Source organism: Indicator indicator, chromosome 1 (genome assembly GCF_027791375.1).
Source record: "Indicator indicator isolate 239-I01 chromosome 1, UM_Iind_1.1, whole genome shotgun sequence".
Taxonomy (NCBI): domain Eukaryota; kingdom Metazoa; phylum Chordata; class Aves; order Piciformes; family Indicatoridae; genus Indicator; species Indicator indicator.
The window spans coordinates 29,225,730-29,247,814 of record NC_072010.1 but is presented as its reverse complement, the minus strand read 5'-3'; the positions used below and the strand labels follow the sequence as shown (position 1 = coordinate 29,247,814).

Sequence of the window (22,085 nt, the reverse complement as noted above, 5' to 3'; positions counted from 1 at the left end):
GTGCATTTTGGGTTGTTTTTATTTCAATATCAGTCATTAAACTATTCTTCTACACTGCAGAGCTGAGAAGCAACTTGACTTAAATACTCAAGCATGCAAACATTTTTATTAACCTTGCAGCTCCTGGATTGAGAAAAGCAGCACTGTGTGTGCTTCCATCCACACTCTTGTATTCAGTAACTGTATTTAACAGTTTGAACCATGTAAAATGCTAGTACCAGACTTCTAGCCTTGCTGCTGTTTTCTTTCACTGTAGTGTGAGAAGGAGTTAAGTTTCTAGAATGAAGCAATAGTTTGAATGCTGATTCAGCCCCTTCAGGAAGAGCTGTGACAGCCTGACTTGTCTCAGCACTGCTTATCATGGGAAAGCTTATTTCAGGGCCTCTCTGACAGTAAAGCCTTTATTTCCAAGGAGACTGGATGAAAAGAGACTTTTCTAAACTGATACTTAATAGGATGTCTTTGAATGAGTAAATCAGGCAAGTAGGATATCTTTTGGGAAACTGAAATTATGTAAAGCAGGCATAATGAGTTCCCTTCTGCACATCAGCATGGCCTTGAGCTACCAGTCACTAGCAGAGCTCAAGAACACCTGTGCTATATTTGTGTCGAGGTCTTTTCCCCTACCTTACTAGCCCACAGCCATAGGTAACACAGTAGTGTGACCTGCTTGGGTTCTGGATGCAGTGTGCTATCCAACACACTCAGTGCAGGAGAAAATGTGTTACCACTGTGGTTAAGTCTTGACTTTGCAGTAAATCTGAAATATGCAAGACAAAACAAATGTCTTACTCTGAGCTGACCCTCTTCACCATCAGTAGAAAGATGTTGGAATGTAGGTGTTATTTCTTAAACTGGATCCAGTAAATCACTGTGACAAGGCCTGTTTTCTCTCTGCTGATTTGCAGTGAGAATTCCAAAGAGAATGCCCACAGGTCAGGTTAAGATGAATCCCATCCTCTGTGTCTGGAAATAAACAGTTCCAGGCAAAATACAACCCCCTTATCAGGAGGTGAGTTCTGCTCTAAAACCTGTGACCCTCAGTGTTCCCTTCCCCCTCTTCATCCATCCATAAGAACAAGGCAATTCCCTTTGATCTTTCAGAGAAAAGGCAAGCACCTGTGGCTTAGCATGTTTTCCTTTTTTTCATGCAGTCATTGCTTCACTGGATCCAGCCATGTCTGGGTGTGGTAGCTGTTGAAACCTCCCATGTCATAGTGTCTTGACATAGACACAAAAAAAAAAATGGCTCTACACAGTAATATGGAAGGCATTTGGCAGCCTTCCTAAATTCTTACTATTTAAACATGAGGAAGCAGATCCCTTCTGCATACCAGCACTGACTTACAGAAACTGAAGGCTGTGAGGAATCCTTCCATTTAAAGTAAGCAGGCAATGCAAGAGAGTTTCTGCATTCCAAGTTATAGGCTTGAGCTCTGTCACTCTCATGCAGTGAAGGAAGCCAGCAACCTGTCAAACACAGTGTTAAATGTGTTTTAAAACATTTACTGCTTCATTCCTGAAGCCTTCACAAGGGTTACTGCAGACACACTCCTCTTCATTTCTCTGTGCCAAGTGTTTTAAATGAGTTTTGAGTAACTTCACAAAGCTTTGAATTTTACTTTAATACCTCTTAATTTTTCTTCCAGTTCAAAAGAACACAACCTTTACTGTGCCTTGAGACAGCAGGTGCATATTCACAACGGGAGAGACTTTCAGCAGCAGAAAAAACGCGATGCAGGCACCGCTCTCCCCCGTGGTGAGAACACCTGAACACAATTTATTTTTAACAGGCCTACTGCATCTTACTTCCCCCCCGAACAGCAGGCACACTACAGTGCTGTTACTGTGTAATTAGAAGCTTTGTGGTTACATTCTGTCAGCAGTGACACTAAGTTCCTGGAGAAGCGGATTTGAACTTCTGGGAGAATTCTTCCAGCACCTCCATTAGCTTCTCCTCATCCTCTGGTGGGCTGTGGGTGCTTGCCAGGGGTAAGTGTGTACGGACTGGCTGCCTGTCTGGAAGGCAAGAAAACCAAAAATAAATAAATTCTTGTGGGTGCATTAACTACCTCTTCTAGCACAAAGGAGATTTTTCTGCTAGGCTCTAGACTATCCAAACATACCTCATGGTCTTGAAGCCAGGAAACTTACCCTCTAGATATCTTTTTTACAATGTCTTCCAAGCAGAAACTAAACCAATTTAGTTTTTATTCTGGAACTAGAGTGACTGTCCTTTAGCACAGTATGACCTAGACTGGGGAGCAAAACTTCATTAGCAGCTAGGAACAGTATAAAGGAAGGCCTTATTGTGAGGCTGCACTTGCTCACTGTCACTAGGGTAGATAAAGACCAGCAACCCCAGATTGTTGTTGGCAGGCACAAATTGCTTCTGCAGGATTTTTCCTTGCTTCCTGGGTAGTGTATCTAGTGGTACACAAATTCCCCAACCAAACTTTGTACTTTGGTTTATTTTCAATCTTAAAATGCTTACTTTCATCTTTAAAAATAATGATCAAATTCTAAATGCTGAAGAAAGTTAATTGCCCAACTGCTGTAACACGTATCTGTAAAGATGTCTGACCAAATTTGCTCAATCTGAGGCTTTGCTTGCTTTTACAAACCTTGTACTCCTTGCTCACTCTGTGTAAATACAGCTGTATCACCATCCATTCTAAGGGATTTTTCTCCCCCAAAACACAGTATCTAGAGCCTGGGAACCTTATGACAGTGATGTCAGATGTCTGTGAAACAACTGCCAGAACACTGGTACAGCACTGGTAGTCTACTAAAGCCCAACTTTTGCAGCAGCCAGCTGAGACTAAAAGAACAAGCTGTTGCAACACTGGTCAGCAGATTTCTCTGAAAACCTATCAGGCTGCAATCAGGCTTCCCAGGGGAGCAGAGCTGTTTGTTCTCCTAAGACCAAATGTTGTAACTGGCACCACACACCACATAACCTCTGCTCATGGAAAAATGAGGAGAGAGAAACATGCAAAGGAACATTGCCTTCTCCATCACTGAATATGAATTGCTTCCTACCCAACTGTAATGCTTCCAGTAGCCTGTGCTAATGTTTGGGAACTATGTGTGAAAGCCAAGTTCAGCATCATGGAGATGATGATTCTAGCCTTGCAGAGCAGGACTCTTGTCAAACATTTTTTATTTCTTTTGGCAGATGCAGAGAATCGTATGTATGACTTGTTGTACAAGTCATTTTCTCGCTTCCCATTTTTTTCCTCAGGAAAAAGAAAATAATTCTGGCTTTGGTTTGCACTCACTTTAAAGTGAGCAGAATATAAAAGAACAGAGGAAATGGAGGAAAGGTATGACTGATGCCAGAAATGGCTGTCTAGGACTGGAAGACGAGGATCTGTGTTAAAGGGCTTCAAGAAGGCCCATATTAAGCTGTAGGAGAGAGAAATAACTGACTTCTTCATTATTTGATAAGCACAGGACACAGACATAGGACTTCTGTTGCAGCCTTAAGAGCAGTCATGCCAAGATCACAGCTCTCAAAAGTCAAGAGCTATAGCTAAAGAACCAAGGAGTGTTCCCTGTTCACTACAGCTGAGGGTAGATAAAAGCCAAAGAGCCTGGTGGAATTATGATCTAGAGAAAGAAAAACTGAGCAGAAGCATTAGCACCAGAAAAAGGTGGTAGGAGTATGAAAAAGGCACAGCCTGGTGCTACAGGCTGAGAGGGTTGGGGCTGTTCAGCCTAGAGAAGAGAAGGCTCCAGGGAGACCTTATAGCTACATTTCGATATCTGAAGGAAGGCTGGGGAAGGACTGTTTAGAAGGCCTGTACTGACAGGATGAGAGGCAATGGTTTGAAACTGGAGCAGGGTAGATTTAGGCTGGACATAAGGGAGAAGTTCTTTACAGTGGGAACGGTAAAATAATGGAACAGGTTGCCCAGGGATGTGGTTGAGGCCCCAACCCTGGAGACATTCAACACCAGATGTGATCTGGCCCTGGCCAGCCTGATCTAGTTGGAGGTGTCCCGGGTCACTGTAAGGGGTTGGACAAGATGACCTTTGAGGGTCCCTTCCAACCTGACACAACCTGTAAATCTGTAAAGAAGACTGACCAGCTGGGATGCAGTTTCTGCTTGCACCACTTGAAGATATGAAAAAGGTCTGGTTAAATATCTGTCAATCAACCCTGAGTGACTTTCTGAGAGGGGACAGACGGGACAAAGTCAGCACAGCTCCAGAACTGAACTTCCTGAATCCTCTGCCTAGAAATTCAGTGCCACATCCAACAAAAGAACTGGGCTTCTGTAAGCAATTACCTTGCAAGCAATTTCTCCTTCTTGGTTGACCTGCATCACCATTAAGACATCCATGCTTCCAGCTGCTCCTACTAAGATGCCTGTTGTCTGTTTGGGAGTTAAAAAAGCCTCTGCCCTAACTTTCCATTCCCTATGTTTACAGTGCCAAAAATGCCACTCTGCTCAAGTCTCTGCCCAGCATTAGAAAAAGGGGGAACTGACAGTTCTAACTAGCACAGAATTGTAGGAAGAGGCTCTCAAATCAAAGCCAACTCCCAGTGCTCTGTGAGAAGGATGCTACTTTTCTAGTATCATAAAAGATGCTGTTTGACTGCTGTGATTCACCTTCCCTTGGCACAGTCCTGCATACAGCCATTTTCATTCTAACTTCACCCCCCAAGTCCTCCCTAAGGAAGAGCTTTGAAGTCTATCAGCTTTAGAGGACAAAAGCAGGAATGTAACAACTCAGTTATTCTCTGGTTGCACAATGCTCACTTGAACCTTTGGTCTTGGAATGATTTTGAGAAACATTTTACCCTCTGAGCAAGGGTTTCCTGGTGGAGCCTTCATCTCCTTCCAGGACAGATGGGGATCAAACAGTTCAGACAGCTCAGGGATCTCCACTGCTACAGCAGGTGAGACACTGCCACCTTACCTTGGAAGAACAAGCCACTTGGTAACTTTGTTGCTTCAGAGGATACTGCCAACCACAGCACAGTGTCAGCTCCCTGGGCCTCTGTGCGCAGGCTGTTCTTCATCTTCTCATAGAAATCTGGCATTGATGATCTCACAGCTGGAAAGAATAACAATGGAATCATGGCCTGCCAAGGGAGATCTTTTTTGATTAAAAAATAAGACAACAAAAAAAAAGTCTGTGAAAACGAATGAGTATTTCCCCATAACTAGGGGTATGGTGAGTTCTGGTGGAATAGTGCTAAGCTGCCAGATGATCCACCAGTTGTTTTCTTAGGTCGAAATACAGGGACAAAACTAGTAGGAGCTGAAAACAGTATCAGCAAGAGGGTCCTGAGCCAATTCCATTCTAAACTGCAAACAAGTAAAACATGGGGGGGAGAAAAATAGAATAGAATCATAGAATGGTCCAGCCTGGAAGGGAAGTTCATCTTGTCTGACCTCCCTGCAGTCAGCAGGGACATCCCCAACTAGATCAGGCTGCCCAGGGCCTCATCAAGCCTCACCTTGAATATTTCCAGGGAAGGGGCCTCAACCACCTCCCTGGGCAAAACGAACATCATTCTAATAGGATTTTTTAGCTCGTTTTCTCACCAGTTTTAGAAAGCCAGTTCCAGTATTATGTTAAAAAAACCCTGTATGGTGAACAGTACCTAAACCAACTAGTGAATTCGTGTTCAAATTCAGTTTTCTTTTTATTTTGTCCAACAGGTGATGACTGAAAGCCCATCCCATGCAGCTGTTTGTTTGACAGGGGCTGAAGAGTCCTTGAACTTAAAGGTGGGATAACTTTATGGTTCATTAGGCTTGAAATCCACAAAGGATGTGCAAAAATAAACGTATTTTAAAGAAAAAGAAACACTAGGATATTTAGTTGGAAAGGGCAGTTTTCAAGCGTGAAGTAGACAGGGTAACTGCTTCTGTCATCAGAAGCAAATCTGAGAAACTGCCTCCCTAGAAAAGACCTAGAGATCAGATTGCTAGTCTGCATCCCAGGCTTGGGTGTTAGAGGCTGGAAACATAATATGGAATGCAATATGCATACTGGATAAGTGATGCCAGGCTGCGTGCTGAGCCACCGTCACTCTAGAACAGCTGCAGCTCAGACAAGGGCAGTTTGGCCAAACGTGCTGCTTCTCCATGGCAGTGAATGCGTAGAGGAAGAGCAGAGGAGCACAGTGGTGCACGCTCCACTTGCAAATTCCCAGTGGCTACATGTTGGTACTTAGAGAGGCAGAAGCTCTATCTGTTCAACAGTCCCACTACAAATGTAACTTCCAGGTTAGCTTAAAGCTATGGCTCTGCTGTGCAGGGCTGGAACCATTCATTGCCCATTACTATTCTCTGGGTATACACAGCTAGCAAACACTGTGCAGAACAGAGCTACCAAAGGGGTACAAAACTACTTCAAGCACCAGTTTGGAGCCAAAAAATCACTGCACCTGCTGGGCAAATCTACCAGAAAGCTTCATTTCTCTTTGCTTTTACACTAATCCTGAAAAGAAAAACATATAGTTAGTGTTAAGCTGATGTTACCTGGAGTGTCTGCCCAGCCAGGGTGCATAACGGAGAAATGGATGTTTCTGTGAGCTTTTGCCCACTGTTCTGTTAAGACAACTTGCTGCCTCTAGGACAGGGCAAAAAGAATAAGACTAGCATCAAGTTCAGTAGCCTGTCCACCAAGTTAGTTCCCAGGGAGATAAACTGCATCAAGTGTGCTGTAAATACCAGGGCATTTCTAAACAGCAGAACTACACCCTTGCTCATCCTGATTGAATTTATTGGGTGATTTTGTCAGAGACCACTACAGTCATTGCAATCCACATCCCAATCCCAAGTTTACTTTTAAAGTGGTTACACTACTTTTACTGACCACATTTACATGCTACAGACTGTAGATAAGAACTAAGCAAGCAGAAAAGGTTGGATAGCTGAAGACACTTTTCCCCCTTGAGACTTATATCAAATCCTGTCTAAGTTTAGAGCGAGACAGAAGCTCTTTTACCTCTTCCAAAAGGGGTAAAAGAAAAAAAAAAATGTTCACACAAAGGATTGGATAGCATTGGAAAGTTTAAATGGAAATGCTATTCATAAATACATAAAACAGGACAAAACATATAAAAATACACAAAATCCATAGTCTGGGTTTAACACAGAAGCTGATAAGCCAAAGCTTCACACAAACCTCCTTTTAAACCAGGCCAATAAACCCATGCCTTCATGCCTCTCTGCATCCCCCATACCAAACCAATGTGACACAGCATAAAATTCGGCTTGGCAGCTCCAGGCCCCAATTAGGCTGCTCCAGGCCTACTTGGCAGCATTGCCAAGGCCAAACTCCAGGCCTCAACTCCCCTGCAAGAAGATAACAGCCTGCATGTCCTCCCGGGAGCAGAGAGGGAGGGAAAAAGGAAGAAAACTGACTCTGCAGCCAGTTTTGTAGGGATGCAGGACTTATGTGAATGAAATACACTTTTCCAGTCTACCTCCTGGACACTCTGTCTGTAACTTTGTGGTTTCTTAAAGGCACCTAGCTGCAAAACCATCACGAATCCTGCAAAAGTCTAGCCATGTTCTGTGTGAAATGGGATGCGTTCCCAAGTGCCTGCCATCATACTCCTGAAGACGATGGCTTGTGCATCTCTGAACTGGCTGGTTGCAACGAGAAAGCAACAGAGAAGAACAGGCTTTTAGCAAAGCAGATGGCATAAGCTGTGTAGCAGAAAAGTGCTGGGGTTTGTTTTCAAAACCAAGGAGTGTACCTTGTTTTGTGCATACACCATAGTTCCATCAAACGTCCCGTCTGCCGACTGCAAGTCAGATACGTTTAATTTTTGAACTAGCATGCCCCCAGAAGAGACAGTTATCTGTAATCAAATGAATCATGAAAAACAAAGGAATGAAAAGCAAATGAATGAAAAACCAAACCAGGAACTCCCCATGATCACACTCATGCATGGAATGTGGTCTTCAGGCCATATTTGAATATCTCTAGGGAGCAGGATTCCTCTGCATGCTCTTTGAACTATGTTTCTGCTCATGTGTGGAGCGTACCTGGAGATGAGGTGGAAGAAAAAAGTTTCTTTTTAAAGCAATTTTCACTCAAAGTGGTGTTGTCTCCTTCAGGAAACTTTGTGCTTCTTCCTTTTGAAAAGTAATCAGGAGAAAGAAAACTGCAGAATAGCACTATTTGTAGTTTATATGTTTAGCATTTCTAGAGGGTAATTAGCAAACAAGAGACTGTACAAAACTTGAGAAGTTTCACTAAAAAAAAATAAAGTACCTGCTGTCCTACTTTACACCAAGATCTGTAAGGTTCTTTTAAGCCCATACTTCTGTTATAGGTATTTTACACTGTGCTGCAGGAGATACCTTGCTCTAGGGAAATTTAAAGGGGAAGTGTTTTACTCTGATTTCCAGTGGAAAGGTTGAGAGTAGCAGGCAGCAGCTTTGCTCTGGAGAAGCAGGTTGTTGCTAGCAAAATCCAAGAGAATTCTAGAGATGTTTCCAGCATAATAACTAATCCTGTATTGCTAGCATAGTCAAAGAGATGCTGTCAGAAGCCTGAAGGTAAGAATAGCAAAACACCACTTTTCAACAGCATTGCAGACTCACCACTCTGGCATCAGCTGCTTTTTCCAGGAGGGGCAGCAGGGCAGTTGTCAAAATGTAGGTACCTAAAAGATAGGAAAACACCAACATTAACTTTTCTTTTTAAAACAGCTTTTTTTCTTTACCTACTCTCTATAACAACCCAAAACCAAAAGTATCTTAATTTCTGAAACTTGATCTGAATTTAGTCAGGAGTTTGGATTTTTTTTTTCTGTTTGCCTGCAATATGTCAACTTAACTGCTGCATGCTTATCAAAAGCAGTTATTTTATAGACTTTTCTGCTTACTGTATAAGCAAACTGCTCACTCTGTTCAGCCACTACTCTGAAGGCAAAACAGCTCAGGTATGGACTTCCCTGGAGGTGACGCTAGTGAAGAAATAGGGAATGTTTTTCCCCTCCATGTGTGGCAGATGTACATATAACTACGCCTGGTCATGAATAACAGAAGAAAACTGCTTCACACTTGGATTTCTTACACCATTCCATACGCACTTAAGACTCATCCATTTTTGCCTTCTCACTATGAAATCACTCAGAGAACACAAACACTTTTGATTTGTGTTGCGCACAAAACCCTCCTCTTAAATACCAAGCATGACTATTGCAGAAGATAAGGAATCCTTTTGGGGGAAAGAAAACATTAATGTTGCATGCCTGAGGCTGAGCTAAGATTACTTTTAGGAACTTCACTGTGTCCTTCCCCAGTTGAATCGAGCTCATTTGGCATAGACTGGTACACACCACACAAATCTATTCCATTTCAGCTGTTACCACAACCAGAAAAGTTTGTTATTCAAAACATTGTTCAGCTGCTAGGGTGTTTGATTCAGACACACCTAGTGATGTTTCACCCACGCAAGCACAAAACAGGGATTTTTGTTTGTTTACATCTCTTCAGAGATATTTTTGCTTTTTCCCTTTAAGCTGTATTTTAAAAACCCTGTTTAATTCAAAATGAGTCTATCCCCATTTAGTCTAGCATTTCTGTGTCAAGCATAATACTTCTCTCACATCCTTCACACATGGCTCTAGTTCAACAATTCTGTGTCAGCGATAAATGTATTTTTTTCCACGAGCTACCGAGGCCATGTTTTTCACTAGACATGAAGACTTCAGCATGTGTCTTTATAACCTCTCTTCCACAGAGGCAATAGATTGCACAGTTAAAATACAGCATGTTTATAAATATGCTACCAAAATAAAATGTGTTACACACTCGGTGAACAAACTGCTCGGTTTCCCCATCAGTCAGAGCAGCCCTCATTTTCTCTATATAATCAGAGGGAGATCCATATGCACACAAAATATTTAAATCCCTGGCAAATCAAACAAAGCAAATGCACAGCAGATGAGTGAATGCAGCCTGTCTTAAGCAGAAAATGCAAGCAAAGGCGGGTGCCAGTGAATAACGAGAGCCTGTACGTTGCCTGTAGTAGCAGGGAGACCAAACGATGACGTCGTTAGGAGAAGAACTGCTGCTGATTGTCATGGGAGACTGCTAAGATGTAACATTAATAAATAAATAAATCACTTCAATACAAACAGAGAGCCCAGATTAAATTTTGATTTGCTATGGATTCTTCAAATACAAAGTAACATCATGGCTTGGTTAAATAAGCTGCATCTCCTAAAGGCAGAGCTGCAATGCACTAGCTATGATTATGTTTGATTTTACTGTCCCATAGATTAATTTACTCTTCTAAGAGGCTTCACATTGACTTACTAATTCTAAAGGGATGCAAGGATGAATGCATTAACAGTGCCTTGTTGACAACTGAGTTTTGTTTTGTTTTCCAGCTGGATGAGAGAAAAGTTCAACGCCAAAAATCCTGCTTAAAACAACTTCAGCTTGTCAGAAGTTTATGCACTCATTTAAAACCACAAAGAAAGTGCAAAACCAGTGTCTCCTCTCTTCCTTCAGTTTATTAAGAATTCAATAAATCCCACAGAGCCAGGGCATTCCATCTTTTTGCTACACAAAGCCACTTGCTCGTTTGCTTCAAGACAGAGTGCAAAAAAGAGCAGTTTTGATCCCAGCTTCCTATGCTACACACCAGTATCTCAAAATACAGACACAACACATCAAGGCATTAAGATGTGAGCATTTAATTTCTGCCACTACTAAGTATTTCACCAACTATTGTCCATGTTTTAAAGTGTTTCAATACAAAACTCCTTAGTATTTTAAAAACAATATATATATACTTAGATAGTATAAATTCTTTGCATGGGCTGGTCTGTGAGGTGAAGCAGTCTGGCCCAGAGGCCGCACCTCAAATACTGTGTTCAGTTTTGGGCTCCTCACTACAAGGACAGCAAGTTGCTGGAGCATACCCAGAGAAGGGCAATAAAGCTGGTGAAGGGTCTAGAGAACAAGATATGAGGAGTGGCTAAGGGAATTGGGGTTGTTCAGTCTGGAGAAGAGAAGGCTCCGAGGTGACCTTCTTGTGGCCTTCCAGCATCTGAACGGGGCCTACAAGAAAGCTGGGGAGGGACTTTTTAGGATGTCAGGTGGAAGACTAGGGGCAATGGAGCAAAAGTAGAAGTGGGTAGATTCAGATTGGATGTTAGGAAGAAGTTCTTCACCATAAGGGTGGCAAGACACTGGAACAGGTTGCCCAGGGAGGTGGTGTGAGCCCCATCCCTGGAAGTTTTTGAGGTGAGGCTGGATGGGGCTCTGAGCAACCTCACCCAGTGCAAGGTGTCCCTGCCCATGGCAGGGGGGGTTGGAACCGGATGATCTTTGAGGTCCATTCCAAACCTGATCATTCTGTAATTCTGTGTGACAGGATGAGAGGAAATGGCCTGAAATTGTGTCAGGATAGGCTTAGATCAGATATTAGGAAAAACTACAGAGAAAGTGGTCAGGCTTTAGAATAGGCTGCCCAGGGAGGTGGAGTCACCATCCCTGGAGGTATTCAAGAAATGCGTGTATATGGCACTTAGGCATCTGGTTGAATGGCCACAGTCATCTTAGGCTGACAGCTGGACTCAATAATCTTAGAGGTCTTTTCCAACTGAAACGATTCTATGATTGTAATAGAATAGATGCACCTTAAGAAGATATATTGTTGTTTGGAATCTATCATCATCAGTTGAAACCTCCACATTTTTATTCATGCAAAAGCTGAATAGTTACATTCAAACGAACACAGGAAGAATGCAGGCAGTGCAGAGGCCTGGCACAGCCATGTCCCTCATGGCACGCATTTTGCCAAGCACAGCTGTAGTGCAGCATGCAGTAAGAAATAAATTAATTGCTAACCAAAAGGGGAAGCCATGAATGAATGCGTTGTTTGCCCCACTCTTTATGTTATCACACATTGCAGTAACAGTCTAAAACTAAAATAGGAAAATGTTCTTATTTTTAGTAAAAACTAAATTAAAACTAATTTGGTAGAAAAAAAACTACATTCCCCACTCCTCCCACTTCAGGAAAGTAAGACAACATCCAAATTGTACAACCGTTTGCTAGTAATTAATTGATCATTATTTGCTAATAATTTTTGTGCAGTAAAGGAGAAATATCCTTCCACTAAGCTCAGGTAAAAATGGCAAAGTACATCAAAAATGTTTAATGCTTTATTATTGTTGTACTCAAACCATACAGATTGGTTGAGGTGTGTGTTTGGTTTGTGTTTGTTTTTTTTTAATTGTTTTAAAAGACAGAACAAAGGTGCCTGGAAGGAGAGGTGACGATCAACAGTGATGTGCCTTGCACTGAAAGCACTAAGCATTGGGTTTCTTGGTGATCCTGCCCCACTCCCGGAGAGGACCATTGGGATTCTGCCCCCTCCCCCCCCCAAAAAAAAAAAAAAAAAAAAAGACTTTTTCCCAGAAAACAAGAACTGCCAGCAGAGATTCTGTAAACGAAGACGTTCATTCCTGAGGCCATCACATTTGCCAGTGCCTGTTCACCAGAAGTTATATCCATGACAAAGCAGGAACTAAGAGCCCTCTGGGACACATGGCAACTGGGGCCAAGATGCTCCTGTCTACACAGTTCTGCTGTTGAAACATACATTGCCTACATGGCCTAAAAACTTGACTCCCACTGCTGTTAAGGGTGTAAAATAAAAACTTTGGAGACTTCCCTTTGAAAAGGAGTAGTTGCTGTGCCACAAAGGAGTCTTGCAAGATGAATTCAGGAGCTTGCTCAGAAGCAGAGGAAGGCAGAAGGGGATGAGTAACCATTCAGTCTATCACTCCCAAGTACAGGCTTTCATCTTGCCCTTGCTGAACTCTTCTGAGGTGAAGAGCTGACTGGAGAAACCTACTGGACAAACTACAGCCCTTTTCCATGTAATAAGGTTTGACACAGTACGTGCTGGCCAGGTTTTCTCCAGTTGAGGAGGCTCTTGGGACTGATGCACAATTCCTTTTAAAGATAAACATCCTCTCAACATTTGCTTTTCTTTGGAAAACAATCCTGTAAATTTTGTGTTGCAGCCAAGTTCATAAGATAGGAAACCATCTACAATACAGTGGTATTAAAAACTTTCTGTAACGATACAGCAACTCCACCATTACACACCAGCAACCAACTTTATCATATGGCAGATTAGATTGATGACCCACACTATCTGGGCTTGTGCATAGTATGTCCAGTAAAAACAATGAGCATGGCACTTCAAGAGAACACACTTTGTTCATACACCCTCCCTCCCAAGTGATGATCACATCAATGTTTAAGTTTCATGTTTACTTGCTAAAAAAAAAAAAACACAAAACTTAATTAAAAGAAATTTAAATCACCATGCACTCCCTTGGGGCTCCACTTGCTCTGAGATGTTCTCAACTGAGTGAAGCAACCTGATATTGTACTCAAGTAAACTCCTGCTGTTCTAGGCTCCATACAGTGAACTCCTCTGTCAACCTGTATGAGCAGTAATTCAGTAGTTTCAATGATCACAGAGTGAAACTTTAATGAGGTTGAGTGCAGAAAATGAGGAGCTGTTAAGGAGATGAACATTCAGTTCATACACTAAGTTGTTTTAAAGAAAACCCCAAAGTAGTAAACTGCTTCATAAACTCCTAAATAAATTTGGGTTACCTTTTGCATGACCTGAAGTAGCTGAGAGGTATCTATGGAAAACAGCATTAAGTCTTGAAGGAAGATAGCTCTGCACACTTGCAACAGCAAGCTAACTGTGGAACCACAACATAACCAAAGTGAAACTATTCCCATGCTAGGGATGGAAGTCTACAGTGTATTACACACAGTTCTTCCCCACAGAAGGCTACAGATCTTTCTGTGCTAAAACATGAAACTAAGCAAAACACAGTATAGCCTAAACACAAAACAAACACTGCAAAGGCAGATTTCCAAAATGCTGGTGTTCTAACTCAGCTTCAGCATGTAAAATCTGGAAGATTCCTTAGGACTTATGAATTTCAGATTCGGAAATCAACAGGACATCACATGAACACATACTCCTATCTGCTTTACATATTGAAAGTGACCCCAAAATCTGTCCTTTAAAATTGATTTCTAAAGAAAATTATGGTTTCAGCAGAAGTAATATTGTAAAGCCACTACCCATTTATAGCATCTAATTAATTGATGATGCAATTATTTCAGACCCATGTGTTTTGGTGGATTCTGGAATATTTTTTCCTTGATGTTCTATCTGGCAATTAGTGGGAAACTGTTGGTGTGGTTTTTAATCTGCTAACATTCAGATAAGGGCAGGCAGCCAGCACCACACTCAGTGAAGTTCTCCATCTGCCTGAGCTTTCTGGTATTATTAGGAACAGTGTTATTTCAACTGTGGGAAAAAAACAAAAAAGTGGGAACAAAAATAAACCCCCAACTTTTACTTGTACAGATTTCAATGGCTCACTCATTTAGTAAAAAGGAGTTAAACTGGCTTTTCTTATGTCCAAGTCTTAAAACAAAACAAAACCCAAACTGATGTTCTTCCTTGACATGGTTATCTTTTCAAGCCTTCAATTTATGCAGTTCCAAGTAAGAGACATCTCTGAGTTTGTTTCCCAAGTACAAGATCAAGAATGAAGATTTTAGCATATTGCATGTGCTGGTCAATTCCACCACACTAGCAATAAGCGAGAGCATATGGGAAGAGCTAATGAACACCAAAGACAAAACAAAGTTTTACATTTCCCTTGAATTACAAAGCAGCTCAGCTCAGTAAGTGTTCCTCTGTGTCCTGGGAACCTAGGCTTCAGTGTAGCTGGTTGACTTGCAATTATATTCAACCCCATTCTTTCAGAGCACCTCTCATCCAAAAACCTCAAAGCTCTTTAGAAAGAAAACAGCTATCAGAGTCTCCTTATCACAGGTAAGGAGGCCATCTTGCCAAAGATCAGGCACTGACCTTGTGGCAGACAGAGCTAGCTTCCAGGCTGCCTGACTTCCCAGTAGCTCAGAAAAGTTTCCCTCAAATTTGAAACACCAGTTAAATATGAGTAGGGAAGAGAACAACAAATATCCATACAGGGTAGGCAATTTGCCATAGATGGGCTGTACCATGGTAGAAAGATGTCTTTTTTCCTCTAGCCCTACCTCTTTCTTGCACAGAAAGTAAAAGTATATGGCTATATGATTAAAACATGGGAGCACATTAGACTGAAGTAAAGATGCATGCTCGGAGCATCATTTATTTATCTCCAAGTGTGTTTCAGCATTCCCTTGGCTGGTAAGTAGCAATGAAAGTGCAACATATATGCCATTTTTCTATGTCAAGCAAGAAGATGTGTTGAGTAAAAAGTAAAGGGAGGCAGGCTATGAAATAGAGGAACAGGGATTGCTTCAGCTAAATTTCCAGTGCTTCAATAAGAACAGGCTGCTGTTGCCTCCCACTTGCCTACCAATGCTGACAGTTTTTCTCCAAAATGACTGAATACTGCCAATTTGAATAGTCTTTCTTGGGAGTTTTACTGAAATACAATAAACAGGTAAATTCTGTTTAACTATTTTAAGTGTCAGCTCTTAAGTCTGCAAGTCCATCAGAGGAAATGATGCTTGCCACTCCCCAGCTCTTGAATATATATAACCCTGAGTACAGGGCTACAACACACAAATTAAAGATATACACAAATAAAATTTGCCTATCAGGATCAGGAGCTCCCCAGGAAATATTCCCACATTAACCCAAATGATCAACTTAACATTCATTTACCAAACTAGAGCTAAGATCCAGGGTAGAAACAAACAGTGAAAGAAATATGGAAGGAATATCCTGCATGTGAAAATCTAAAAATATTTTTTAAAGAAAAGTTATTCTTTTATTTCTGCAGAAATCAAGCAGCCATGAGTTATTGTTTCTATGCTGTCAACAAGACAACAACAGATTTTCAAAAGAGGCCCTGAGCCTGTATCACCCTCAGGTTTCAGCTTTTCTGGGGAAAGGGGAAGAGAGGGGAATGTATTTGTTCTCTCAGACTACATTCTATTTTACAGCCAACCTCTATACCAGCCATATCTAATTTAGCCAACCTCTATACCAGCCATATCTAATTTAGCCAACCTCTATACCAGCCATATCTAATTTAGCCAACCTCTATACCAGCCATATCTAATTTAGCCAAGTTTTTCCTCCAGGAACATCTACCAAAAGTTAGTTACCAACACAGAAATAACTTCTCCAAAGTAAAGCACAGCCAAAGGTAGTTAGTGCTTAGGGAACTGACTTCACACAGCATCTACCGACAGGCATTTCTCCATACAAAGTTCTCCCATAACTCCAGCAGATATAAATTGTTGCTCCATTTCTGTCTCTGAAGAAAAAAACCCTGCACTATTGATCAAATTGGTCCTCCATGTGTCTGACCTGCAAGCACACAAGCATACTCTTGCACAAACAGCCTCTTTCAGCTCAACCAAGTCCCACTCTGTTCCAAAAGCTCCAAAATTTAATCTTTATTATTGCCTGAAGAGAGCCAGCCTGACCAAACAACTCAGTCCTTGTCTGAACTCTGAAGAACGATGTTGGACAATGAGAGGATGACCTACCTGTTTGTGATGGCTTCACAAAGTTCAAGCAGAGAAAGCGAAGGAATGCAAATAAGTCACTATTAGGTGTAAGAAAGCAAAATAATGATTGTTCTAAACACTTCCATTGGAGAGAGAGAAATGTTTAAGAATCTCTATTCAAAACCAAGTTGAGGCAGTTGGAGTCTGAGTTGGGCAGTTTGCGACTTGGTGGGCTGTCTGGCTGTTTCTTCTGGCTGAGATTCTAAATACCTTCTTTGCCTCCATTTTCAACAGTAAGGCAGGAGGACTTCAGGATAACTGGCCTCCTGAACTGGTCAATGGGGTCAAGGAGCAGTGTTGTACTCCTGAAACCCATGTGGAATTAGTTCGAGACTTGTTGAGTCACTTGGATATTCACAAGTCCATGGGACCTGATGGGATTCATCCTAGGGTGCTGAAAGAGCTGGCAGATGAGCTGGCCAAGCCTCTCTCCATCATTTTCCACCAGTCCTGGCTCACTGGAGAGGTCCCAGAAGACTGGAAACTGGCCAATGTGACGCCCATCCACAAGAAGGGACGAACAGAAGAACCTGGGGACTACAGGCCTGTCAGCCTGACCTCAGTGCCAGGGAAAATCATGGAGCAGATTGTCTTGGGGGCAATCACTGCATACCTGAAGGATAGCTAAGGAATCAGGCCCAGCCAGCATGGATTTAGGAAGGGCAGGTCCTGCCTCACCAACCTGATCTCCTTCTATGATCAGGTGACCAGCCTGGTGGATGTAGGAAAGGCTGTGGATGTAGTCTACCTGGACTTCAGCAAGGCCTTTGACATCATTCCCCACAGCAAACTCTTGGCCAAGCTGGCAGCTTGTGGCTTGGACAGCAGCACTCTGCGCTGGGTTAGCAACTGACTGGAGGGCCGAGCCCAGAGAGTGGTGGTGAATGGTGCCACATCCAGCTGGCAGCCTGTCACTAGTGGTGTCCCCCAGGGATCAGTGCTGGGCCCCATCCTGTTCAATATCTTTATTGATGATCTGGATGAGGGGATTGAGTCCATCATCAGTAAATTTGCAGATGACACCAAGCTGGGAGCAGGTGTTGATCTGTTAGAAGGTAGAAGGGCTCTGCAAAGGGACCTTGACAGGCTGGACAGATGGGCAGAGTCCAACATGATGGCATTCAACAAATCCAAGTGCCAGGTGCTGCACTTCAGCCACAACAACCCCATGCAGAGCTACAGGCTGGGGTCAGAGTGGCTGGAGAGCAGCCAGGCGGAAAGGGACCTGGGGGTACTGGTTGACAGCTGTCTGAACATGAGCCAGCAGTGTGCCCAGGTGGCCAAGAGAGCCAATGGCATCCTGGCCTGCATCAGGAATAGTGTGGCCAGCAGGAGCAGGGAGATCATTGTACCCCTGTACACGGCACTGGTTAGGCCACACCTTGAGTACTGTGTCCAGTTCTGGGCCCCTCAGTTTAGGAAAGATGTTGAATTGCTGGAGCATGTCCAGAGAAGGGCAACGAGGCTGGTGAGAGGCCTTGAGCACAAGCCCTATGAGGAGAGGCTGAGGGAGCTGGGACTGTTTAGCCTGGAAAAGAGAAGGCTCAGGGGAGACCTCATTGCTGTCTACAACTACCTGAAGGGAGGTTGTAGCCAGGAGGGGTTTGGTCTCTTCTCCCAGGCAACCAGCAGCAGAACAAGAGGACACAGTCTCAAGCTGCACCAGGGGAGGTTTAGGCTGCAGGTGAGGAGAAAGTTCTTCACAGAGAGAGTGGTTGGCCATTGAAATGTGCTGCCCAGGGAGGTGGTGGAGTCACCATCCCTGGAGGTGTTCAAGAGGGGATTGGACGTGGCACTTGGTGCCATGGTTTAGATAGGCATGAGGTGTAGGGTGACAGGTTGGACTCGATGATCCTTGAGGTCTCTTCCAACCTTCTTGATTCTTGATTCTTCTTCTTTTCTGGCTGAAGATAACACACTGACCTTGACGAGCTAAGTCTCACAGCCTCTCTGCTTCTTAACTCTCTGCCTTCTGCCAAGGGGGTCTGCGGAGTCCTTTCTGGGGGGGCGGGGAAGCTCCTTGGGGAAGACCCCATGGGGGAAGCAAAGGGAGCTTGGTTGTGCTTTTCTGTTGATTGTACATATTTGTAAATGTTGTGAATAGTGTATATTTGTACATATTCATTGCATTTCATCATAGATTATAGATTTGCTTGTAAATACAGCTTTCATTTGCTTCCAGACTCAGCTAGCCTGGTTATTGTCAGTGGGGAAGATTTCAGCTCCCACACTGTTACACTGTTTTACCTTACCTGCTCAAATGTCCAACCACGTCCACAACCTTCTACACAGTCATGCAGCAAATGATACACAAAGGAGGTCTGTATGTAACATTCATGAAAAGGTAATACAGACACTTTCCTGGTTCACTACAATTTTATTTTGTCTTACTCCGTGTAGCTGTCTATCTCTAGTGAGGCTGATTTACAGCTGGGAAAGCAGAACTTGTTGCTTCTACTTGTGTGATAAAATCTAATTCCGGTGACGCACTATTACAGTTCCTCAGCAATTAATTCCCCTCACTGTTGAAAACTAAACTAAAATATGCTTTCATGTTAAGACTGTTGTGTTTGTCTCACTCTACTTCTCTCTGAAACAACAGCACCTTCACACATCACTGAATTTTTGTTTGAAACACCACAAGAGGGTTAAACAAATTTAAACTAAACACATTTCCCAGTGACAGGAGCTCTTGTACATCTGCAGCCAGGGGAAATTTGACAGCAAAATAAAACTAAATTTTGACCAGGAGAAACAGAAGAATGTTATCAGGAGGTTAATTTGAAGGAAATTAATCTGTGTCTTTATACCTGGAATTAACTTCCAGTTTAATGTAGTCGCAGTTGCAAACACACCCCCTCCCCCCCCCAAAAAAAAAAAAAACAAGCACACAAAACAAACAAACAAGCAGCAAGCCACCACCAGTAACACAGGAAGAAGGTTAAGATTAATCATAGCCAGCAGGTCAAGAGAGGTGATTCTCTCCCTCTACTCTGCTCTGGTGAGACCCTACCTGGAATACTGCATCCAATTCTGGAGCCCCTACTACAGGAAGGATATTGAGGTGCTGGAATGTGTCCAGAGAAGGGCCACCAGGATGATCAGAGGGCTGGAGAACCTCTCCTATGAGGACAGACTGAAACAGTTTGGGCTGTTCAGTCTAGAGAAGAAAAGGCTCAGAGGAGACCTTACTGTGGCTTTCTAGTATCTGAAGAGGGCCTACAAGAAAGCTGGGGAGGCACTTTTTAGGATGTTAGGTAGCAATAGGACTAGGGGGAATGGAGCAAAAGTAGAAGTGGGTAGATTCAGGTTGGATGCTCAGAAGTTTTTCACCATGAGAGTGGTGAGACACTGGAACAGGTTGCCCAGGGAGGTGGTAGAAGCCCCATCCCTGGAGATTTTTAAGGCCAGGCTGGATGTAGCTCTGAGCAACCTGATCTAGTGTGAGGTGTTCCTGCCCAAGGCAGCAGGATTGGAACAGGATGATTCTTGAGGTCCCTTCCAGCCCTAACAATTCTATGATTCTAAAAGCTAACAATGGTTTCCAGGCTATGTTAGTTCTGTGTCTGATCTATACATCCTAAACTTCCCCTGTCCTTGTCCCAGATATTCAGGAGGAAAAAAAAACAAGGTACCACAGCTCCTCTGAATATATTAAACACAGTCTCTTGAGAAAGCCACCTACCCTGCATGGAGACAGAGAGGAGGAAAACATCAGGACTGTTGGTCAACGCACATCTCGCCTTGCAGGCAGTGCAGCTTCCAGTCCTACAGATATTAATAGTGCAGACAGCCCTTCTCACTGCTGGCTGACTGTTCACACCTTTTCCACAGCTTTTATGAGGAAATCTTCCAGTTTGCTCACCATCTTCCCTGTTCATCCACATTTTCCCTTTCACACTTTATTTGCTTCACTTAATTTGCCCCTCTCATACCTCTACCACACGGTACATGGAATACAACTCTTATACATGGTGGGCCTAAGACTCAGTACTGCTGTCTGAGAGTGTCCAGGGTACTGTCTTCATACACAGTGCCTCTGTCACATCAGACAAAGCTGTTCAAGCCTACTTGAAACATTTGAATGTCTTTAAGTACCTAAATCTGATCCAAGTTCTGACCAAGCTGCAGCAGGACACTTACTACAGAGTATCATTGGCAGCACTGCTTAGAACAAAGTTTCCCAGATAAATCTCAGAATCAATTTAATTAAATCTTATCTGCATTTTTATACTGCTGCTATGATACAAGCAGTGATATGAGAACAACCGAAAAAAAAGAAAACCCAGAAAAATTACATTCCAAAAAGTTAAAAGCTGCAATATTTTTTCTTTTCCTTTTCTCCTTCCCCGGCATAGCAATGTATGATCTCTCTGAGCAGGAACACACACCTCATGAACCCAGCTATAAAAAAACCACACTTCGGTACTCAAAATGAGGGTATTTCAGAAGGAAGCCTTCCATACTCACCCAGAGTGTTTGTTGCAAAGTTTTTTTCAAGCCCATCTTCAGTTAATTCTCTGTTATTCACCATACATCCTGCATTGTTGATCTGTAAGACAACTCCTGTAAACAAAGACAATCTACACAAACATCTACAAACAAAACCATGCATACAAGCAGTCCACGTTAGTTTACCATTTTCTGACACTGCAACACAAAGCTACAAACTGTTTCAATAAACCATGCTATTCCAGGCCACATTACTCTGTCACTGAGGTTTTTCACAAAAGAAAGGATTTTCAGAGAAGTGGCTCACCAGAGATGTATTACACTAACAGCCTACAAACTTCTTCTTGCCTTATTCCATGATTTTAAACTCGTCAAGAAAAGTAACACACAAGTTGTAGAGCAGATATTAGACCATAAATACATGGTATACATAAATACATGGCATAATTTGTCAGTATCATCTGAGAGACCACACTGACCCCACATCACCCACACTATGTGGTGATGCATTCTCTGTTATGGGAAAATTCACTATGGGAAGCTGTGTGACACGCAGTAGAACATCCCGTGGGAACTCCTATCTTCATCAGATTAAAAGAATTAGCTCCAAATTTGGCAGATTAGCCAGGTCAGCAGCTTGCTGTATCCTGGTTAGCCCTGAGAAGAGATAACCAGCAGAGGTGCTTTATACTGACTCTGTGCCCTGGTTGAAAAGATGCCAGCTTTTCTCTCTGCCTGGCAGTCCTGCACAGATACCCCACCTGACTCACACATTGCTAAAACAGGGCACACAGCATGGATGCACTGCAAGGTAAAACCTTAGGAAGAGTCAGAAGCTTGCAAGCTGTGTGCAGCTAGCATATTCCCAAACACTTCCTTCTCTGCCTTAGCTTCCAGAGGAAGCTTCAGCTTTTCTCTCCCACTTGGAAAAGAGATTTGCCCTTACGCACCTTCCTGCTTATTCACTGCCAGTCCTCAAAGGTTGTTTTCCAATTTTTCATAGAATTCATAGAATACCAGGTTTGAAGAGACTTTGAGGATCATCTAGTCCAACCT

General features: G+C 42.8%; 1 protein-coding gene across 5 annotated transcripts in view; it reads right to left on the bottom strand.

Moving 5' to 3' along the window:
* The window catches only part of DHRS12 (dehydrogenase/reductase 12), a 35,247-nt gene continuing 13,162 nt past the window's right edge, over positions 1-22,085 (bottom strand). For 2 of the 5 annotated variants that reach the window (XM_054390809.1, XM_054390839.1), the window contains 6 exons: positions 21,048-21,129; positions 8,583-8,644; positions 7,730-7,834; positions 6,504-6,594; positions 4,930-5,067; positions 1-2,019 (listed from right to left, as the gene is read on the bottom strand). In XM_054390809.1, coding sequence (XP_054246784.1) covers positions 1,892-2,019; positions 4,930-5,067; positions 6,504-6,594; positions 7,730-7,834; positions 8,583-8,644; positions 21,048-21,129 — 606 coding nt within the window. In that variant the 3' untranslated portion in view covers positions 1-1,891. Of the gene's footprint in view, positions 2,020-4,929; positions 5,068-6,503; positions 6,595-7,717; positions 7,835-8,582; positions 8,645-21,047; positions 21,130-21,979; positions 22,015-22,085 lie in introns of those variants that run through there. The other 3 variants (XM_054390830.1, XM_054390812.1, XM_054390821.1) reach the window with 3 other exon arrangements.